The sequence below is a fragment of the Chaetodon auriga genome, chromosome 9 (genome assembly GCF_051107435.1).
Source record: "Chaetodon auriga isolate fChaAug3 chromosome 9, fChaAug3.hap1, whole genome shotgun sequence".
Classification (NCBI taxonomy): Eukaryota; Metazoa; Chordata; class Actinopteri; order Chaetodontiformes; family Chaetodontidae; genus Chaetodon; species Chaetodon auriga.
Window position 1 is genome coordinate 661,932 of NC_135082.1, and position 20,190 is coordinate 682,121.

Here is a 20,190-nt window from a genome sequence, read left to right on the forward strand (position 1 = left end):
CTCATTTCCTACAAATCAATTTCACTTTACATCACAGCTAACCATTTTCAAAACTGTGCTACTGTGTTTTAGAAAAATTTGATTTAATTTCAGACTGTTCCAGGCAGCCATTGGCCTCAACTCATTTCTGTACAATATCAAAATAAACTTGCTTGAGTTGTGCAATCCATTACAGCGAATATCAAGTCATCAATTTTTGTCAGATTCATTGCAAAGATTTGCTGCAGACATAATGCAGAATCACATTTATCACAATACATATTTGTACATTTCTATAGAATGCTTTCTTTTCTCAAATAAAAAAGATACCACTCACCTCCAATGCAATCTAAAATACTGGAAGAACCAGTATCAAAAAAAAAAAAAAGTTTTAAATTGATTTTAAAAAATGCACATGATGTATTAATTAACTCATAATACTATTAAAAGTTGGCAAGCAATAATTCAAATTCTTTATTCTGACTTTCAATTAATTATTAGTTAAATTTCAAAATGAAATGGCAAAAAATGCATTTCCATTCATATTTTATTTTCCAGTGTGTAATGCATCATTCCATCTCACAGTTCATTTGCAGAGTCAACATTCTGTTTGTCTGTTCTGTTTCAAACAGGTTGAAAACTTATTTGTATGAAATTTGACAACAAATTGACCTTAAGATCACATGCAGCATTTAAAAATCAATATCATCAGGCACAGGAGGGAAATTATCATGCTGATTATATTTAATAATTGAGAAAAAAAAATATTGAGAGAACTATGATTTTATGTCCCTGCAGTGGTCGGAATCAAAGCCAGGGAGAACAACAGTGGATGTACCAAATGTGCAAAGGCAGTCATTTTTTTATCATTGGAAGAAAAGCAAGAAAATGTCATCATGTTTCATTGGATACCAAATCAACACAACACACAGGGGGTTAGACAGCAGAAAGACAGTACTCAGTCCAGAGAGCCTGTCTGGAAACACTTTTGAAGTTTAAATCTTCTTATGTTTTAGCTGTTTTTAAGACATGTTGAAATGCTATCTAGTATCTTTATGCTATACATACATATATATGTATGTGTAGCATTTCGTGCACTATGAAATATTGAAATGTAGCACATAGTATGCTATCTGAACCAAATAAGCCAAGCTATCACCATTCTTCACTGTGTTGTTATATACATCTCTGTCAAATAACAGTGAGGCCTCTTGTTTCAAAATATGTTCTGGCTGAGAGACTAGTGGTTGAACAGTGTGGCAAGCCTACAGTAACAGAATTAAAAAGGTGTAGCTAATTAAAAATAATGAGCAACTTTACTGGGATTAGTCATCCTCCCCACACACACAATTATTGTATTATTATAAAATCAGTTTACCTTGAATCTTTAGTGACGCAGCACTTATAATTCCGATTAATCAAATGTTATTGTCTATGAATATCAGTTCACCAAAGTCAAACTGGAGGCCTGAGTGTTCCTTTGACAACCTCAGACTAAACATCCCATAACATTTTTTGATACTTTTAAAGTTATTTATGGTCACTTATATTTGTTTGGGTGTACCAGGTCTCCATTTACAGAAGTAGCAAAAGTAAAGAATTGAAAGTGCCTGTGCTCAACAGACCTTTATCTAAATATGTGTCTCCGCAGAAGAGATCTTAACAGCCATACTTTATGCAGATGCTTCTGGTCAGTGGATAGGCATTAGGCATTGATGTTCCTAATGTCGAGCCACAGGTTGTGGTGCTGTTACTGGGAGGAAAGGGTTTCAGTCTGCCACAGCTATTGGAGGTTGGGATACTTCAAGTGGAATCGGTTGAATGCATCATATATGGCCTGTCTGGAAATAAAACAGATGTGCAATCAATTCTAAAACAACACAGCAAGAGGTAGCATTGCAAAGAAAAGATCACATACAAAAATTATTGTAGTCTCAAGTCAAGCCTAAGTGCAAAACTTTGTGCTTTGAGTATATTAGGTAAAGAGACTACTCCTGAACAGTCTCTTGATATAATTAGTGTGTTTGAAAGTGTGTATTGACTTGTTTTAAATAAACTTTAGAGGCAAAACGATCAGGTGTGCCATGGTAAGTTATTTCCGTGGTCTGGTGTTTGAATCCCTTATCAAATCCCTTCAGGGAAAAGCTTTCAACATTTGCAACAAATATTACAAAAATTACAGATTCAATATGTCTGATGTATTGTTTTTGTTGGCTGCAGACAGTTAATTAGATAGTTTTGAATGTCTAACTAATGTTGGCAATCAGCAATTACAATCTGAACATTAAATAAGCAGAAGACGATATTAAAAATGTTGATTAAATGTGTATCTGACATTGAAATACTAGCTGCGTTCTAGACATTTGTACCTTAGTTTTCAAAAGGCTTAGGTTTGGGTAGAAGCGCAGTGCTCTTGGGGGAACACTGCGAGGGGCACGGGCTCTTGGGGGCTGTGGGGATCCAAAGGATGTTAGGACCTTTTTTATTTGAAATCAAAGGATCGTTGATCCTTAAAAACTGGCCAAGTGTGTTATTTAAAAATGCATGGTGGATTGGACAATGGCACAGGTCGGCAGTGGGAATTTGTATATTTATCAAAGTACCCCATATTTCCAGGGTCTCTGCTATACCATTTGGGGGCCATCACAAGTTTTATAGAGTGTATTAAAATGTAAATAAATTAAGTGCTGGGATTGAATTTAAGAGGGTACACATAAAACAAGAGGGGTTAGTAAAACATAAGTGCTATAAATATAAAAAAAAGTGCATTCAAATAAGTGCTTAGTAAAAAACACGATGTAAATAAATATACACAATTTGTGAGAATAAAAATCATAAGAAAAAGGGGGGGTTAAAATTAGATCATGCATTTTTATGGACCTTAGGCCATACTGTTATTTTCTGTCTAAAACCTTCTATTTGTAAAAATCAATCCCAAGATAAAAGAACTTGTTCTACTAAGAAATAATAGTGATAATAATGACAACATCCCACAGGTTTTTGTAAAATACGTTTTATTAAGAAAAGGGATTAGTGGGGGCTCCGACTGCGGCGAGAAGCCTCTTGTGAAAGAAATCCCATTTTGTGTATAAACTTTAAAAAGAAATGATGCAAAATATGTAGACTAAAAAATAAAATAATAAATAAATAAATAAATCCCTAATTATTAGAGGGAGTAAAATCATATTTAAATAAGGTTCAGTCTCATCCATCCTGCTAAAAGTAAGTGCTTTAAAACATGATTAAAACGTGCACACAGCCATGCTGATAAAAAGTTAAAATATATGTTTATATAATAATGTAACTGTTAAAAATGCCTGCATAAAATCCATATATACACAATGTTAGTATAAGTATATGATCAATGGTGGAGAGACTGGACCATATCCATTTAAATAAGTTAAATTATGAAATAAATTAGTCAGTATTAAATGAGAAATACTTAGATAAATAAATAAACATTAAAAAAAAATAAAAATAAGTTAGATCACAATAAAAATGGAAAAAAAGAGGTCATTAAAAGAAGATTTCCTTATTGGATCGCCGCAGTCGGGGCCCTGTCAGAAACCTGCTGGAGACGAGGCCCCGGAAAGTGTGGAGGTGAGCACTTCTAGTAAATGCTGTGAAAAAAGTTTTTTATTATCAAGTGGAAATGGACTCATCAACCATACTTTTCATTTAGCCCAGTGGGGTCTATGGTCTTTAGTAGATGAATCCATTTCCTCTCCACTGCCTGTCTCTGGCCCATGGTCCAATCCCTTCTGCTCTCCAGGCCCATGCTCTGGACATTGTTAGGGTGCAAAGTTCACAGACAAAACATATTGCATTTCCTGTCTCTACTTCATAATAAAGTCAACTCATGGCTTGCCAGTCGCTTTTAATGTGAAGCTGCAGCAGCAGGAACTCTTTGGTTTCCATCAGTGGTAACTTAATACCCTTTTCGTAATACTCCGTGTATATATAAATATTGCAATGTTTTCATCAACGGGAGATGCTCAATCACCGTTCAGCAACAGTGACTTCATAGAGACTTATGTCAATGAAAATCTTCAAGATTAGAACTTTTAAGTACAATTTATTTCACTTGAGTATTTTACTTGAGTATTTCCATTTTCTACTACTTTATACGTGTACCTCATTATATTTTGGAGGCAAGTTCTTTTAACTGCACAACAGTTATTTGTTGTAATGGGAGAATTCTCCTCATCCCCAAACCCCTCTCATGTATTGTACCCCAGGGGCCAATTCTTAATCACATACTATTTATATGTTTTCTTTGTGTCAGCTAATCAATAGGTATATGTTAGGTGGATGACACACAACTTTATGTTCCTATGACTGGTAGCAAAATAGACAAATGCAGTGTCTCTCTGGCCTGTCTCTGTGATATCAAGTGCTAAATATCAAAAAATTCAGTGAGTCCGAATCTGAGGTTTTTTAGGCCCCCCAAATCTGACCGTGACTTAAAAAAAATTGTGGAGACCTGTCCTCCAGTGTCAAGCCTTCCACCTGCAATTTGAGAGTGATGAGATGTTGAGATGTTTTGTCATACAAAACATCAAATTAGTACAAGCATGCGCTCTCCGACTCATGAACATTACAAAAGTTATTCTTTTATTATCTAAAGCACACCTTGAAAGCATCATCCATGTTTTCATCTTTCATCATTTCATTGTAATTCTCTGTATTGAGCCACAAGGCCATATCCTGCACTCATTAGGCACAGGACCCTCCTAACTGTAAGTAAATACGGAAAAAATAAATAAAAACAGTAATAAATTTGTACTGAAATTTTAGTCCTTCTCTCAAACTCCCTTTTATTTTCAGTGGTGTAACTGGGAAACTGAACATGCTCGTCACCACAGAAATAGATCATAAGATTGTGATGTTTTTCCTTTTGAAACACGTCTGCTTGTTAACCAGTGCAGCTCCAATGCGCACGTGATTTCCTCTTTGCCTGTCGATGCTATAGTAGGCTACTCATGATGTGCAACCAATCAGTGCTTTGGTTGGGATTGTAAAAGTGCGTAAAAGCCGATAATCGGTCAAACTGTAATATCAATGACTGACTGAGGAACAAGTCATGTCACTCTAGTAACACCTTTGGGCTTTTTTGTCATGTGACCTGTTGCTACTGTTACAGGGTTATACAGGCCAAGCTAATCATTATACAAACTATTTATTCCTACATAATTAGTCAGACACCAGACGTCATGCTACAAAGAAGAAATATAAAAGGAAATATAGTATGTCTGCAGCTAAATAGTCACCAACTGAATTTTCTAGGCACTGTTTCACTAGGCATACCTCACACCATACCTGACCACACCAGTCTTATGATATTCTTTGAGTAATTAGTTTACCTGAAGATGTTTTGTTTAAACAGGTATGCACTGATGTGTCCTCCATTCAGATATCTGACTTCACATCCTGGCCAGATCTCCTGCAGACTGAGGACCCCTGTGCGAGGGATGTAGGCATCCTCTTTGGCCTGGACCACAATGATGAGACTGGTGTCTACAGGGACTAAGACAGATGGAAGGACAGATTACAACTACATCGTGCCACTGAGACATGTCATACATAAACACAATATTTAGTACCATGGATGACACGCAAATTGATGTCCCATTCAAACATGTATTAAATTGCTGCTGCCTTGTAAGCCAGAATGCAGTCTCAGATCCTCAGGCACGGCATGAAGATCTGAGGTTTGCAGAACCACTTAGTGTGTGGATCGATCCAGATCCATCGTCATCATCACGCGACAACATACTCTGACGTCCGGAAAGAGACACACTAGACTGTCCTAGCTAAATTATCTAAATAGGTACACTTCATCAAGCTCCAACGGATATCTTGGTTTGGACAAGGTTGCACGACCAAAAGGAATCATCCGAGAGGTCTGTTGTTTTTCTTATCTCAACATATGTTTTGCTGCTAGCATCTGCTAGCATTAGCATAGCCAGTGAGCCACCATGCCCACACGCTGCTGGACGCTGCCGACTCACCTGGAGAGGTGGAACAATTGCTAAACAAGGCATACAAAGAGATTGCTGACCTTCTCGAGGACATTGAACGGATGTCGGACGAGCTGCAGAGGAAGGAATCCTTGCTGACCACCATTAGGTCTCGTCTCCCAACATTGAGCAGCTGGCTGGAGACATCATGGACCAGTGAGCCTGCACCACATAACACCACCTCTGCACTCGTGCACACAGTTCTCTGGGAACTGTCCTCCTCCTGTCAACGACCTGCCTGCTCCACTCCAAGCAAGGGGAACCCCGGACCAAAGTGGTCGTCCACAGGCCGAAGAGGGCTCCAAGCGGGACCAAGGCAGGGCTCCTTCTCTCCCGAGCCTGCCGCTCTCCAACAAGTATGCTGCTTTGTCCATGAGTGAGAAGCTGGCAGCCTGGGACCAGCACCAGAAAACTGCACCTGTTTCTGTGGCCACAGACATCATGCCCCTGTTGACGGACACCACAGCCTTCCCGCCACTCACGGCTAGCTCACACCCGGGGTCCTGATGTGGGTGGCAGGGTGGCTGAGCTGGCTTGCCCCCCTGAAGATCCCACAACTCCCCCACAAGCCTCGTCATCAAGGACTCCATTGTGAGGTACATCCGCTTGAGGGGGGCATTCACCCTGTTGTTCCCCAGAGCCACCATTATGGACTTAACGGAAAATCCCAGACTTCCTGAGCTCGCATCTGCAGGCAAAAAGGATTATTATCCATACAGGAGCAAACGACATCACCAGGCAGCAGTCCAAACTTTTAAAGCGGGACTTCACCCATCTTTTTAACACCGTGTCACAGTCCCAGTGAGTGTTTTTATCTCTGGCCCAACCCTCCCGTGGCAGAGGGATAGGCAGCTTCAGCAAGCTGCTCAGCCTCAACACCTGGCTCTCCTCTGCCTGTAACTCTCACCATGTCGGCTTCATTGATAACTTTGATGCCTTTTGGGAGAGATGGCATCCTTTTGGGCTAGACGGACTTCACCTGAACAGAGCAGGTGCCCGCTTGCTGTCCGCCAACCTGGCATGCGGTGTGCAGCATGCCAATCTCTCCAAACCTGCACCAGCTGATCTGTCCGCCACCAATTGATGTCCCTCAGGTCCTTGCTCCTATGCATCAAGTTCCATCTCTAACCACCGTACACACAACACTGGACATGGACCTATTCACACCAACACTTCACCCATTCACGTTACCATTACACTACATCAACACACCAGACACCAGCAGCCCCTCCATTCTTTGCGTCACAATCTACAGACCATCTAAATATGATGCTGCTTTTATCAGTGACTTTTCAGAATTTTTATCAATAATCCATTTTATCATTATATCAAGTGATTTTAACTTGCACATAGACAATCCATCAGACCACATGTCCAAAGACCTTTTAAACCTCCTCAGCTGCATGGATTTTACACAACATGTCACACAGCCGATTCACAACAGGGGACACACCCAGGATCTGGTCATTAGTCATGGCCTCTCAGCCGGTGTGTCCTCTGTTGTTGACCTGGCTGTATCTGACCATTACTGCATGTTTTTTAGTATCACCAGTTTTAGTCAGCAGGAGACCACAGTGAGAACAGTCAGGAAACGCTATATTACCTCTGAAGTGGCCGCAAATTTTATTGACATTTTAGATAGACATCCTCCAGTTTCTTTACCTGCACCTTGTGATTTTATTGCTGATGATTTTAACAGGAAATTAAAGACAACCATAGCATACAACACCGTGGAGAAATGAAGACATCAAAAAACAGAAGAGAAATTGCAAGCAGAGAGAAAATGGAGGAAAAATAAATTAACAATTAATTACCAGATGTATTGTGAGCAACTAAAAATATATAACAAGGCTCTGAGAGAAGTGAGGATGAATTGATTCACACAACTTCGAAAATCAACTTCTGTTGAAGTTGAATAAGGACTTCTTTAAGTTTGAGTAGTTTAACTTGAGAGAATGTTATCATCTCACAGTTATTTCATCAGAGGCAAAGCTAATATTTGAACTGGCAAGATAAATGCTAATAAGCTATCCAAATGACACACTGAATGTTACATTTTATCTTTAGGTAGAGGTAAATATACTTCTGTTGAAGTTGAATAAGGACTCCCTAAGTTTGAGTTTAATTTGAGAGAATGTTCGCATCTGGTTCACATCAGGCAAAGCTGAGACTGTTCATTTAAAAACAGTAATCTAGCTAATTTTTGTTTTGTTTGCGGAAGTTGTAACGACAAACGGAGGCACACCGCTGGCTGAGAAAACATCTTTCTATGGATTATTATCGCGTTTTGGGCCAAATATATTGGCTGCAGTGGATCTGCCGGCACTTCGTCGATGTTACCAGCCCGTTTTTGCCGGCATGTTATCGATTTGTGGATTACCGAGAGACGCCACCGGCTACAGGTATGATGGCGGTGTGTGAGTCCTGCCTTCCCACCCTCTCGAAACTACGGGAGAGCATCTCTGGTCTGCGGGCCGACCTCAAGGAGAGGGACAAGATCCTCCTGGACTTCTCCACTGTCGCCACGGCCCAGGCCAAACATATCAACTACCTGAGGGCATCCGGCGCTGGTGACCGGTACATGGCGGCCACGAACAACACCACCCTGCCGTGGACCGGCTCGATCACCACCGGAACTCCGGCACCAGCACTGGCCGAGTCCCGCTGCCACCAACAGGGAACCAAGCCCAAGGCATCGGCACCTTCCACTTCCTGCCTTCGCCCCGCGGAGTCGCACTGCTTCACGGGGAGGATGGAGTGGAGGGTCCAGTAAGCTCGACTCCACTCAGGCCGAGGGAACCCTGGTCGGTGGTGCACCGGGGCGCTGGAGCCCGGCCATCTCCTCCTCCACCACCTCCGGAGCTGCCACTGGACAACAGGTTCGACATCTTGAGCCTGCAGGATTTCCCTCCCGTCGGTGCCCGGTCCAGCTCGCCGCCAGGACCTGTCCACCCAGCTGTCCATGGCTCTCACCAGTCCAGGAAGTGGGATCCGCCAGTACAGCATGGTCCCTCCCCTCCAGCTCGGCCCGGAGCAACCACATCACGACCCCAGCAGGCTCCACCTCGTCCCTGCCGCACCTCCAGGGAGCCAGTGATGCAGCGCACCCCCCCTCGGTGCTGGTGGTGGGGACCTCCATGGTAAGGCACGTGGCAGTGCTCGGTGGCCGGACCTTCTGCCACCCTGGAGCACGTGTCACGGAGGTTGCATCCGCCGCTCTTCAGCTGTGTGCGCAGCACAGCTCGGCCTCCAGGACCAGTGTGGAGGGTGGCATTAACGACGTGAAAAACCAGCAGTCTGAGGTCCTGAAGAAGGACTTTGTGTCGCTGATCGACCGCCTGTTGGACACGGGGAAGCGCCTAATTATCTCTGGCCCGCTTCCCCCACCACACTATGGTGACGTCATCACCAGCCGGCTTCGCCAGCTGCACCTGTGGCTGAAGGGATACTGCCTGAGTAAAAATATCCCGTATGTGGACAATCTTATATCGTTTTTAAACAGACTTTGCCTTTTTAAACGGGACAGTCTCCACCGCAACCAGGAGGGTTCACGGCTTTTATCAGTCAACATTGATCTCACTGTCCAGTCCTGCACTTCAGCCACCTCCTGACTAAATGGTATGTCTCACGCACATGGGCCCTCTGCCCCACACTCACCCGCACCCTCGTCCAACACATGTTTCACCCACACCATACACACCTTTATATCAGTAACCTCCTCTCAGCCACCAAAAACTCAGGACATTCACTCTATTAGAACCATCACTTCACACAGACAGTTAAAATCCAGGAATGTTTTTAGACCCAGCACTGTTCTTAACATTCCTTTAAAACACCATGATAAGCGCACGTTCAGCACAGATATCAAATTAGCTGTGCTGAATGTGCGCTCTCTTTTAAACAAATCCTTTATCATAAATGATTTGATTTTAGACAAAAAGCTAGATGGCATTCTCCTTACAGAGACATGGCTTGGCACCAATGCACCTGTTGTTCTCACTGAGGCCTCCCCACCAAATTTTAACTTTTTATTCTCTACTAGGGGGGCAAAAAAGGAGGCGGAACAGCATCCATCACAAGAATTACAATGTCTGCAAATGCAGTCTCTTTTAACAGTTTTACATCATTTGAGCACCATGCCTTTGTTTTTAGCAGCCCTCCTATTCTTTGCATAACGGTCTACAGACCACCCAAGTATTCATCCTCTTATCAGCGAATTCTCTGAATTCTTATCAGTCATTCACACCACCTACAACAGGATTTTGATAACGGGTGATTTTAATCTACACGTAGACAACAGCTCGGACTCAGTATCCAGAGAATTTTTAAACCTCTTAAACTGTCTGGATTTTAAACAGCATGTTACGCAGCCGACCCACGACAGGGGACACACCCTGGACCTGGTCATAACTTATGGCCTGTCCGTGGGTGTGTCCTCTGTTGTGGATCTGGCTGTGTCTGACCACTATTGTGTGTTTTTTAACATCACCAGTTTTAATCAGCGGGAGGCTCCAGTGAGAACAGTGAGGAAACGCTACCTAACTCCTGAAGTGGCTGCAAATTTTATCCAGATTTTACAGAGCACTCCTGCAGAGATTTTACCAGCACCCTGTGAGTTTATCGTTGACAGTTTTAACAGCAATTTGAAGTCAACGCTGGACTCAGTGGCTCCTCTTTTAACAAAAACAATTAAGAAAAAACCTACACCTCCGTGGAAAAATGAGGAAATTAAGCAACTGAAAAGAAACTGCAGGAGTGCCGAAAGGAAATGGAGAAAATCAAAACTAACAGTCCACTATGAAGTTTTACGTCAACGCCTCAAAACTTACAATAGCACTATTAAACAGGCAAGAATTTCTCACTTCAAAAAACTAATCTCTGACCACAGAAATAATCCCAAATTTCTCTTCTCCACCATTGATCTTTTAACAAACAGTAATTGTAACAGATCTCATAAGACAATAACAAATACCCTGTGCGAAGACTTTGCAGACCACTTCAGGTACAAAATTGATAACATCAGATCCAGTCTTTTATCTCAACAGGTTTTAACTACCAACACGTCTGGATCACAGGTTCTACCTGAGGAAACACTGGAGAGTTTTGCCCTGGTTGATGCATGGACACTTGGTCGAGTTTTCTCCCAGGTAAACCCTACAACCTGCCTTTTAGATCAATTCCCACACCGTTTTTTAAAACACTCTATGGATTCTTTGAGGAACAGCTGTTATACATGGTGAATTGCTCTCTTCAGACGGGTGTCTTCCCCACCTCCTTTAAAACGGCGGTGGTGAAGCCCCTTCTGAAGAAGAGCAATTTAGACCCCAACATTCTTAATAACTACCGACCTGTATCCAACTTACCTTTTTTAAGTAAAATTTTAGAAAAACTAGTTTTTAACCAAGTAAATGACTTTTTAAACAAAAATAACACTTTAGAAAGGCATCAGTCTGGTTTTAGGATGAACCACAGTACCGAGACAGCCCTTTTAAAGATTTTAAATGATATCAGGTCCAACTTGGATAACCACACGCTCACAGTCTTGGTACTACTGGATCTAACCGCCGCCTTCGATACAGTAGACCATTGCATTTTATTAGACAGGCTGCGGCAGCTGGTCGGCCTCTCAGGTACTGCTTTTAACTGGTTCGTCTCATACCTCACTGACCGACACTTCTTTGTAAGTTGGGATACATGTTCCTCAGAAACCCATGAGATCAAGTGTGGGGTTCCCCAGGGGTCAATTTTAGGTCCAACTCTTTTTAATCTGTACATGCTACCCCTCGGGGACGTCATCAGGAGGCATGGCATCAGCTTCCATAGTTATGCTGATGATACGCAACTGTACATTGCCGTGTCTCCTGATGACACAGGGCCAATTGATGCCCTTTTTAACTGCATTTTAGACATAAAGTCATGGATGGCAGAAAATTTCCTTCAGCTCAACCAGGACAAAACAGAGGTCTTAGTCATTGGTCCTGAAGGCCAGAGAGAGAAACTTTTACCAAAACTACAAGATCTTAAACCAACACATGCTGTAAAAAATCTGGCCGTGATTTTTGACTCTGAGCTTACTTTTATTCCACACATCAAAAACATAACAAGATAGGTTTTTATCATCTCAAGAACATAGCCAGAGTCCGCCCGTTTCTCTCTCAGGCCAGCACGGAGGTGCTGATGCATGCTTTTATCTCCAGTCGCTTAGATTACTGTAATGCCCTGCTCTCTGGTCCTCCCAAAAAGAGTATCTCCAACCTTCAATTACTACAGAATTCAGCCGCACGAGTGCTGACGAGGACCAGAGGGCAGGAGCACATTACGCCAGTTTTAAAATCGCTGCATTGGCTCCCCGTGCATTTCAGGATAGATTTTAAGGTTCTTTTATTAGTTTTTAAATGTCTTAACGGTCTTGCGCCTTCTTTTTTATCTGACCTACTTTTACCCTACCAACCCTCGCGGACCCTGAGGTCCTCCGGTACTGGCCTCTTAACCATACCAAAAGTAAGAACTAAAACACACGGGGAGGCGGCTTTTAGTTATTATGGACCCCGATTGTGGAACAGCCTGCCGGAGAGCCTCAGTGCCGCAGAGACTGTTGATGTTTTTAAAAAGAGGCTCAAGACCCACCTTTTTAATCAGGCTTTCAATTGTCATGTCGTACATGTCCTACTTTAGCCTGTCCTGCTCAATTCAATTTAATTCTATTTCTATAGCACCAAATCCCAACAGAAGCTGTCTAAGGACACTTTCCATACAGAGCTGGTACAGAAAAGGCTCTTCATGTACAGAGACCCGACAATTCCCTCATGAGCAAGCACTTGACGACAGTGGCAAGGAAAAACTTCCTTTTAACAGGTAGAGAGAGAGAGAGAGAGAGAGAGCAAGAGACAGACAGAGAGACAGACAGAAATACAATCACATTAACAGTGACAGCTCTAATGATAATAATAATATATGCAGTATATATAGCATAGCATATACAAATATAGGTGTGGGATCAATAACAGATAGTATACTCTATGTACCTAATGCAGCACTATGGATGTAATAATAACGGAAGTATGACGAACAGTAGTAGCAGTTGCAGTGGATGTCAGGCATGGCCATGGCAAGAGGCGTAGCTATAATCCACAATCCAGGTTCAACCACTAACCATGGGAACCTACGAGACGACAAAGCACAAACTCCAGGCAAGACGCTAAATTAGTAACATGCCTTGGTAGGGCATGAAAGCATGCAGATGGAAAGGGGGAGCAGAACAGAGGAGCTCAGTGTATCATTGGATGTTCCCCGACAGACTAATCCTATAGCAGTATAACTAAGGGCAGGTCCAAGGCAAGCCTGAGCCAGCCCTAACTATAAGCTTTATCAAAAAGGAAAGTTTTAAGCCTACTCTTGAAAGTAGAGATGGTGTCTGACAAAGACTGGAAAGGTGGTTCCACAGGAGAGGAGGCTGATAGCTAAAGGCTCTGGCTCTCATTTTGCTTTTGAAGACTTTAGGAACCATGAGTAAGCCTGCATTTTTGATTTGAAATTCTTTTCTAAATTTTACAGGGAGCCAGTGCAGGTTGCTAATATTGGAGAAATATGATCTCTTTTCTTTTTTTTTCTTTTTTTTTTCTTTTTTGTCAGAACACATGCTGCAGCGTTCTGGAGCAAGTGGAAAATATTTAGCAAGAAATTTGTGCAGCCTGATAGTAAGGATTTGCAGTAATCCATCCTGGAAGTAATGAATGCATGGACTAGTTTTTCTGCATCAATTTGAGACAGGATGTGCCTGATTTTTGCAATGTTACATACCTGAAAAAGGCAGTCCAATTTTGTTTTACATGGGATTTAAAGGACGTATATATAAAGGACATAAGGCCAGCACAATGGCATCCATAATTGCTATATCATCAGATAGTGAATTTCTAAGGTGTTTAGGGCCTGGCACTATAACTTCAGTTTTGTCCAAATTTAGCAACAAAAAATTGCAGGTCATCCAGGTCACTTTGCCCTTAAGACACACTTGGAATCTAGTTAACTGATTGGTTTCTTCTGGGTTCATTAATACCTATAGCTGGGTATCATCTGCATAGCATTGAAAATCTTTCGAGTGCTTCCTGATAATGTTCCCCAAAGGTGGCATAGGGTGAATAGAATTGGTCCAAGCTGGTCTGTAACTCCGTGACTGGCGTTGGCATGCACAGAGGAGTCGTTATTAATGTGTACAAACTGAGATCTATCTGAAAAGCAGGATTTAAACCAGCTTAGTGCAGTTCATATAATGGCAATGAAGTGTTCCAGTCTCTGCAATAGGATGTACTGGTCAGTGGTGTCTAATGCAGTACTAAGATCTAATAAGACTAGTGCAGAGACAAGTCCTTTGTCTGATGCAATTAGAAGGTCATTTGTAACTTTAACCAGTGCTATCTGTGTGCTATGATGCACTCTAAATCCTGACTGGAAATCCTCAAATAAACTATTATTGTGTAGAAATTCACACAGCCGATTAGCAATTTCTTTCTCAACATTTTTTTTTTTTTTTTTTTTAGAGAAAGGGAAGGTTAGATAAAGGTCTATAGATGAATAAAACTGCTGGATCAGGAGTAGGCTTTTTAAGAAGGGGTTTTATTACAGCTACTTTAAAAGACTCTGGTACATAGCCTGTTGGTAAAGACAGGTTGACATGTCTAACAAAGAAGAGGGAATTAAGGGTAAAACTTCTTTATACAGCTTATTTGGGATGGGGTCTAAAAAACAGGTTGACGATTTTGATGACAAAATTATCGAAATCAGTTGGTGAAGGTCGGCAGGAGAAAAACTGTCTAATACGACAGGCTACTGAGGGCAGTATAGTAGCTATTGAGGGCAGGAGGTGATTAATTCCGTCTCTAATAGTAAGAATTTTATCATTAAAGTAGCTCATGAAGTCATTACTGCAGAAGGCTAAGAGAACACATGGTTCAACCGAAACCTAGGATTGTTATTTTCCTCTATTAGTAAAGAGTAATAGGCTGCTCTAGCACTGCAGAGGGCTTTCCTGTATGTTTTAAGACTGTCTTGCCAGGTGAAATGAAATTCTTCCAACTTGGTGGAAAGTCGTTTCCCTTCAAGGTTTTGTGAAGATTGCTTTAATTTGGGTTTGGGGTTATACCATGGAGCTAACCTCGTCTGTGTTTTAATTATCCTTTTTTGGAGGGGCAACAGAGTCAAGTGTCATATGCAATGAACCTCTAACACTATCAACCAGATAGTCCAGGTTTCACTCAGCCTATAAAGCCATCAACCCCAAGTTTTACAGGGTATGCCTCAGAGTCAGGCCAAACTTCAGTTCATACATTCTAACCTCAGCCGGCCTACTCTCCTTACCAGCTCGAGAGGCCAGACCTTCCATTATTCTCAATAACATATCAACATCCACCACCTCTCAATCAACCACAGCACAAAGAACCAAGTAATTAACAGGAGTATTTTTTTTTCATAGTGTTCGTACAAAGTGCCTAGTGCTGAGTGTAGGCATCTGTGTGCATATGCAGTGCGTCTGTGTTAAAAAAAGTTTTTATGGCTGGTGCTGTTGGATGTGTAGGCAGTGGAATGGGTAAGTCACAGTCTAGACCTTTTGAAGGCAGAGGGCAGAGAGTTCAGGATCCTGACAACCTGATGTATAAGGTGTTAGGGTGGTGGAGCAGGCTCAGAGCTCTGGTATCTTCTCCCAGACAGCAGGGCACTGAAGACGCTGGGTGAGGAATGGGTGGGGTCAATCGCAATGCTGATGGGCTTTAGGGGCTAGGCAGGTGTTGTAAATGCCCGAGAGGGAGGGGAGTGAGGCACCAGGTGGGTATAGGCTAATTGGAAGACAGAGGAGATTGCAAAGATCAGTGGACCAGTTCGCACTATATGCACACTGAAAGGGGTCAAGAGTGGTAGGAAAGATGGACTGTATGTGGTGCATGAATAGTAAAGGTCAATGTGACAGGACAGTAGTCACTGAACCACGATGGAGGTGACTTCTTTGACACAGCGAAGATGGTGGTGGCTTTGAAGTATGTGGGGACAAAAGCCTAAAAAAGTTGTTGAAGATGTCTGTGAGGATATTCGTGAGCTCTTCTGCACAATCTTTCAAGATATGACCAGGCATGTTGTCCGGACTCTCAGCTTTGCAGACATTTATCATGGAGAGTGATTTCTTCATGTTGGCTGGGGAAAGTCACAGAACCTGGTCACTAGTCATATTTCATCTCTTGGCCAAATTACACCACTTATGTAATAAATCTCCACTGCTATGCTGTGCTATGCCCCAGTCCTCCTCACATGCCATATGGAAATACATCCACAGACAATCTGGTTGCAAGTTTGTTTACTCACAGACAGGTCACTCCATCCCGTTCTCTCAGCTGAGCGCACTACTACTCACTGATTACATCACCACAACAACACCTGCGTGCGCGCCCCCTGTCTGCGGCCCTGGTTCAACCATTCCAATTTATTCACACTGTTCTGCCCTGAATATGTCTTATGTTAATATGTTTTATATGTTTATAGACTTACTTGTGTTGACTCTGAAATATTTGTGTAATGTTTGTATATATAGCGGAGCTTTTATTTTGAAATCCACCGATTTACCGGAGGAAGGAAATTGCAAAAAAAAAATGTAAACATTGAGAGTACCAGGAAGGAACCTGAACATCGTCTCATGGGTGCTTGAGATTTCTCACTTGTGCACATCCCTCAGAAAGCAATGGCTGTAAGTGTTACACATTCTGCATATGTTTAATAAGTTGTGTTAATAAGTTTAATGGATATTTTCACAGAGTTTTGTATCAAAGTAGCAGCATAATGTCAACATGTGAACAAGCTGTATACACTGTACTCATACACTTACCTTCTAATGTTTCCTTGTCTGTTAGCCAGCTAATGTTGGTCTTCATATGAACCTATGCATTTACAGTGGTAATTTAATGCAGTTAATAACTTACCTGCTGGTTGTATAGTCATTTAATAAGACATTTTACTGTCTTTCTTTTCCTAGTTTCACTCCAATTCATGTTGTCAACCTTACTTAATTTCTGTTGGAGAAGTCATTACAGGAGCAAGGATGCTCACTTTCTGACTCTTGAAAAGGAGTTTGGCTGACCATTTATGTTGATGTTTGGGAGCAAAACACATAGAGGGAATAGTACACACACCATACAAATCAATATGAAGCTCACTCTGTTCAATACCCAGTCCATCAATAACAAAAGCCACATTCTGAACATATTCATTCAAGATAATAAACTGGACTTTGTCTCACTGAAACATGGCAACAACCACTGGATTATCTATCACTACACCAAATGGATACTCATAAATCAACAAACCACGCATGGAGAGACAAGGTGGTGGAATAGCATAATATATAGACAGGATATCAAAACCAGCCTCATCTCCATCTCACCCGCTCCCTCATTTGAACATCTGGTACTTAAGCTCTCTGGCCACATACAATTAGTTATGGCTGTTGTCGTCTGCCCCCTCCACACCTCACCCATCATTTCTCTCTAACTCCTCCGACTTTCTGTCCCAGCTCTGTTCTTTCTCCCCTTTAATCATCCTACTTGGTGATTTCAACATCCACATTGACTCCACAGACTCCACAACAACCACAGACTTCACTGAAATACTCAATTGCTTTAATTTCACTCAACATGTAAATTTTCCCACCCATAACCATGGTCACATTCTGGACCTTGTCTGTTCCACTTGACTCACCCTGCATCATCTACCTGGTTCCAACTTCACCATCTCTGACCACTTAGCCATCACCATGACCATCGACATTCCCATTCCACTGCCAAAGCAAAAACACACAATTACCTTCCGTAAACTCGACTGTTTCCTCTACCTCACTCTCATCCCCCCTCTCTGAAAAAATGTCCACTTCTCCCTTTACTGACTTTCACAGCCCCTCCAACCTCACTAACTACTACAACCACAACTCTCTCTTTCTGCCTCGACCAGCTTGCACCCATCAAAACTAAAACAGTTTCCTTCAACCACTCTGGTCCCTGGTACACCCCCGAACTCCACTTGATGAAAACTCATGCCCGGCAAACCGAAAGACTCCGCAACAAAACAGGTCTCACAGCTCATTTGGAAGCCTTCAAAGACCACTTGCAGCAATACAAAAATGCCCTTTTCTATGCCCGATCCACCTATCACTCTCAACTGATTCACTCAGGCTCAGCAAATCCAAAAGCACTACTCCTCTCCACTGTCAACAAACTCCTCAGCCCCCCAGACAGCAGTTCCCAGTCATTTACGATCAACAAATGCACCTCCCCCCTCTCTTTTTTCCAAACTAAAACAGATCACATTTACAGCAACTTAACCTCCACCACACCTGCTCCCCTTTATCCTGCCAACCCCTGTCTCAGTTCTCCCCAGTTTCCCCTACAGACCTCTCCATACACATTCCTGGAATGAAAACTGCCACCTGCACCCTGGACCCCATACCCTCCTGCTTTGTCAAGGCCTTATTCTTGTTTATATATTTTCAATAAAGTAACAGTCTAAGTCTAAGCCTAAGTCCTGCTCTCCCGCTCTTTCCCCACTGATCACCACAACAATAAACTCCTCATCTACTGACAGACACCCCAAATAATTTCAGACCAATCTCCAACCTACCTTTTCTGTCCAGAGAACTGGAAAATGCCGTAGCCTCACAACTAAAAGACCACCTCTCCACCAATAACGTATGAAATATTTCAATCCGGATTCCACTAAAAAACAGTACTGAAACTGCCCTCCTTAACATCACCAATGACCTCCTCCTCTCCTGTGACACCAAAAACCTCAACATTCTCATCCTCCTCAACCTCAGCGCTACCTTTAATACCATCAATCAGTCCATTCCTCTCTCCGGACGGAAAACTACCTTTCATATCACTGGCTCTGCCCTCAACTGGTTCAAATCATATCTCTCTGACAGACTTCAATTCATCTCCATCAATAACTGCAAATCCCCCACTGCGTCCCCAAAGTTCGGCCCTCGGCCCACTCCTTTTCTTCACGTACCTGTTTCACATAATCTGCCGATATGGTCTCCAGTTCCACTGCTTCTCCAATGATATCCAGCTCCTCATCTCCACCAAGATCAAGATCAAGATCAAGATCAATACTCCTTTATTTGTCCCGCGAGGGGAAATTCCAGAATACAGCAGCATCAGTAAAGATTAATATAAGAAGTGCATGCAAATTAGAAACAAAAACAGTATATACAAAAGAGTGAGGATTTAAATAAAAATAAAGAAATTGTAAAAAAATTTTAAGAAATTGTAGATCGTATTTACAGATTGTTATGTACATGTTTTTATTGCACAGCTTATTGTCCAGACTATTGCACTGATTACTTGGGGTAGCTTTTATTGTACAGTCTGACAGCTGCAGGGAGGAATGACCTGCGATACTGCTCTTTCACACACTTTGGATGTAGCATCCTGTCACTGATGGAGCTCCTCAGTGCAGTGAGTGTGTGTAGGAGGGGGTGGGAGTCATTGTCTGTCATGGAGGACAGCTTGGCTGTCATCCTCCCCCCACCAGTTCCAGAGGGCCTCCCAGGACAGAGCTGGCCGTCTTGATAAGTTTGTCCAGCCTCTTCCTGTCAGCTGTAGTGATGCTGCTCCCCCAGCAGACTACACCATAGAAAATGGCAGAGGCCACAACAGAGTCACAGAAGGTCTTTAGGAGTGCTCCACGCACCCCAAAAGACCTCAGCCTCCTGAACAGATAGAGTCTGCTCTGTCCTTTTTTGTAAAGTGCAGTGGTGTTATGAGTCCAATCCAGTTTGTTGTTCAGATGAACACCCAGGTACTTATAAGATGTCACCATCTCAATGTCCCTTCCCTGGATGTTCACTGGTGTTGGTGAAGAGCGCGGGCACCCACGAAAGTCCACAACCAGCTCCTTGGTTTTACCCACATTAATCAGGAGGTGGTTCTGCTGGCACCAGTCCACAAAATCCTGGATGAGTCCTCTGTATGACCTGTCGTCCCCATCTGTGATGAGGCCGACAATGGCAGAGTCATCAGAGAACGTCTGCAGGTGGCAAGTGGGTGACAGGTGTGAAAAGTCTGCTGTGTAGAGGGTGAAGAGGAACGGTGCCAGCACCGTTCCCTGGGGGGCACCCACACTGCAGAGGACAGTCCCTGACACACAGTCCCGTGTC

At 42.6% G+C, this 20,190-nt stretch overlaps 1 protein-coding gene across 3 annotated transcripts in view; it reads right to left on the minus strand.

The window, feature by feature from the left end:
- Positions 1-508: 508 nt before the first annotated feature.
- The window catches only part of abhd18 (abhydrolase domain containing 18), a 70,556-nt gene continuing 50,874 nt past the window's right edge, over positions 509-20,190 (minus strand). For 2 of the 3 annotated variants that reach the window (XM_076738794.1, XM_076738793.1), the window contains exons 13-14: positions 5,343-5,505; positions 509-1,820 (exon numbers count right to left, since the gene is read on the minus strand). In XM_076738794.1, coding sequence (XP_076594909.1) covers positions 1,763-1,820; positions 5,343-5,505 — 221 coding nt within the window. In that variant the 3' untranslated portion in view covers positions 509-1,762. The remainder of the gene's footprint in view (positions 1,821-5,342; positions 5,506-20,190) is intronic. The other variant, XM_076738795.1, reaches the window with a different exon arrangement.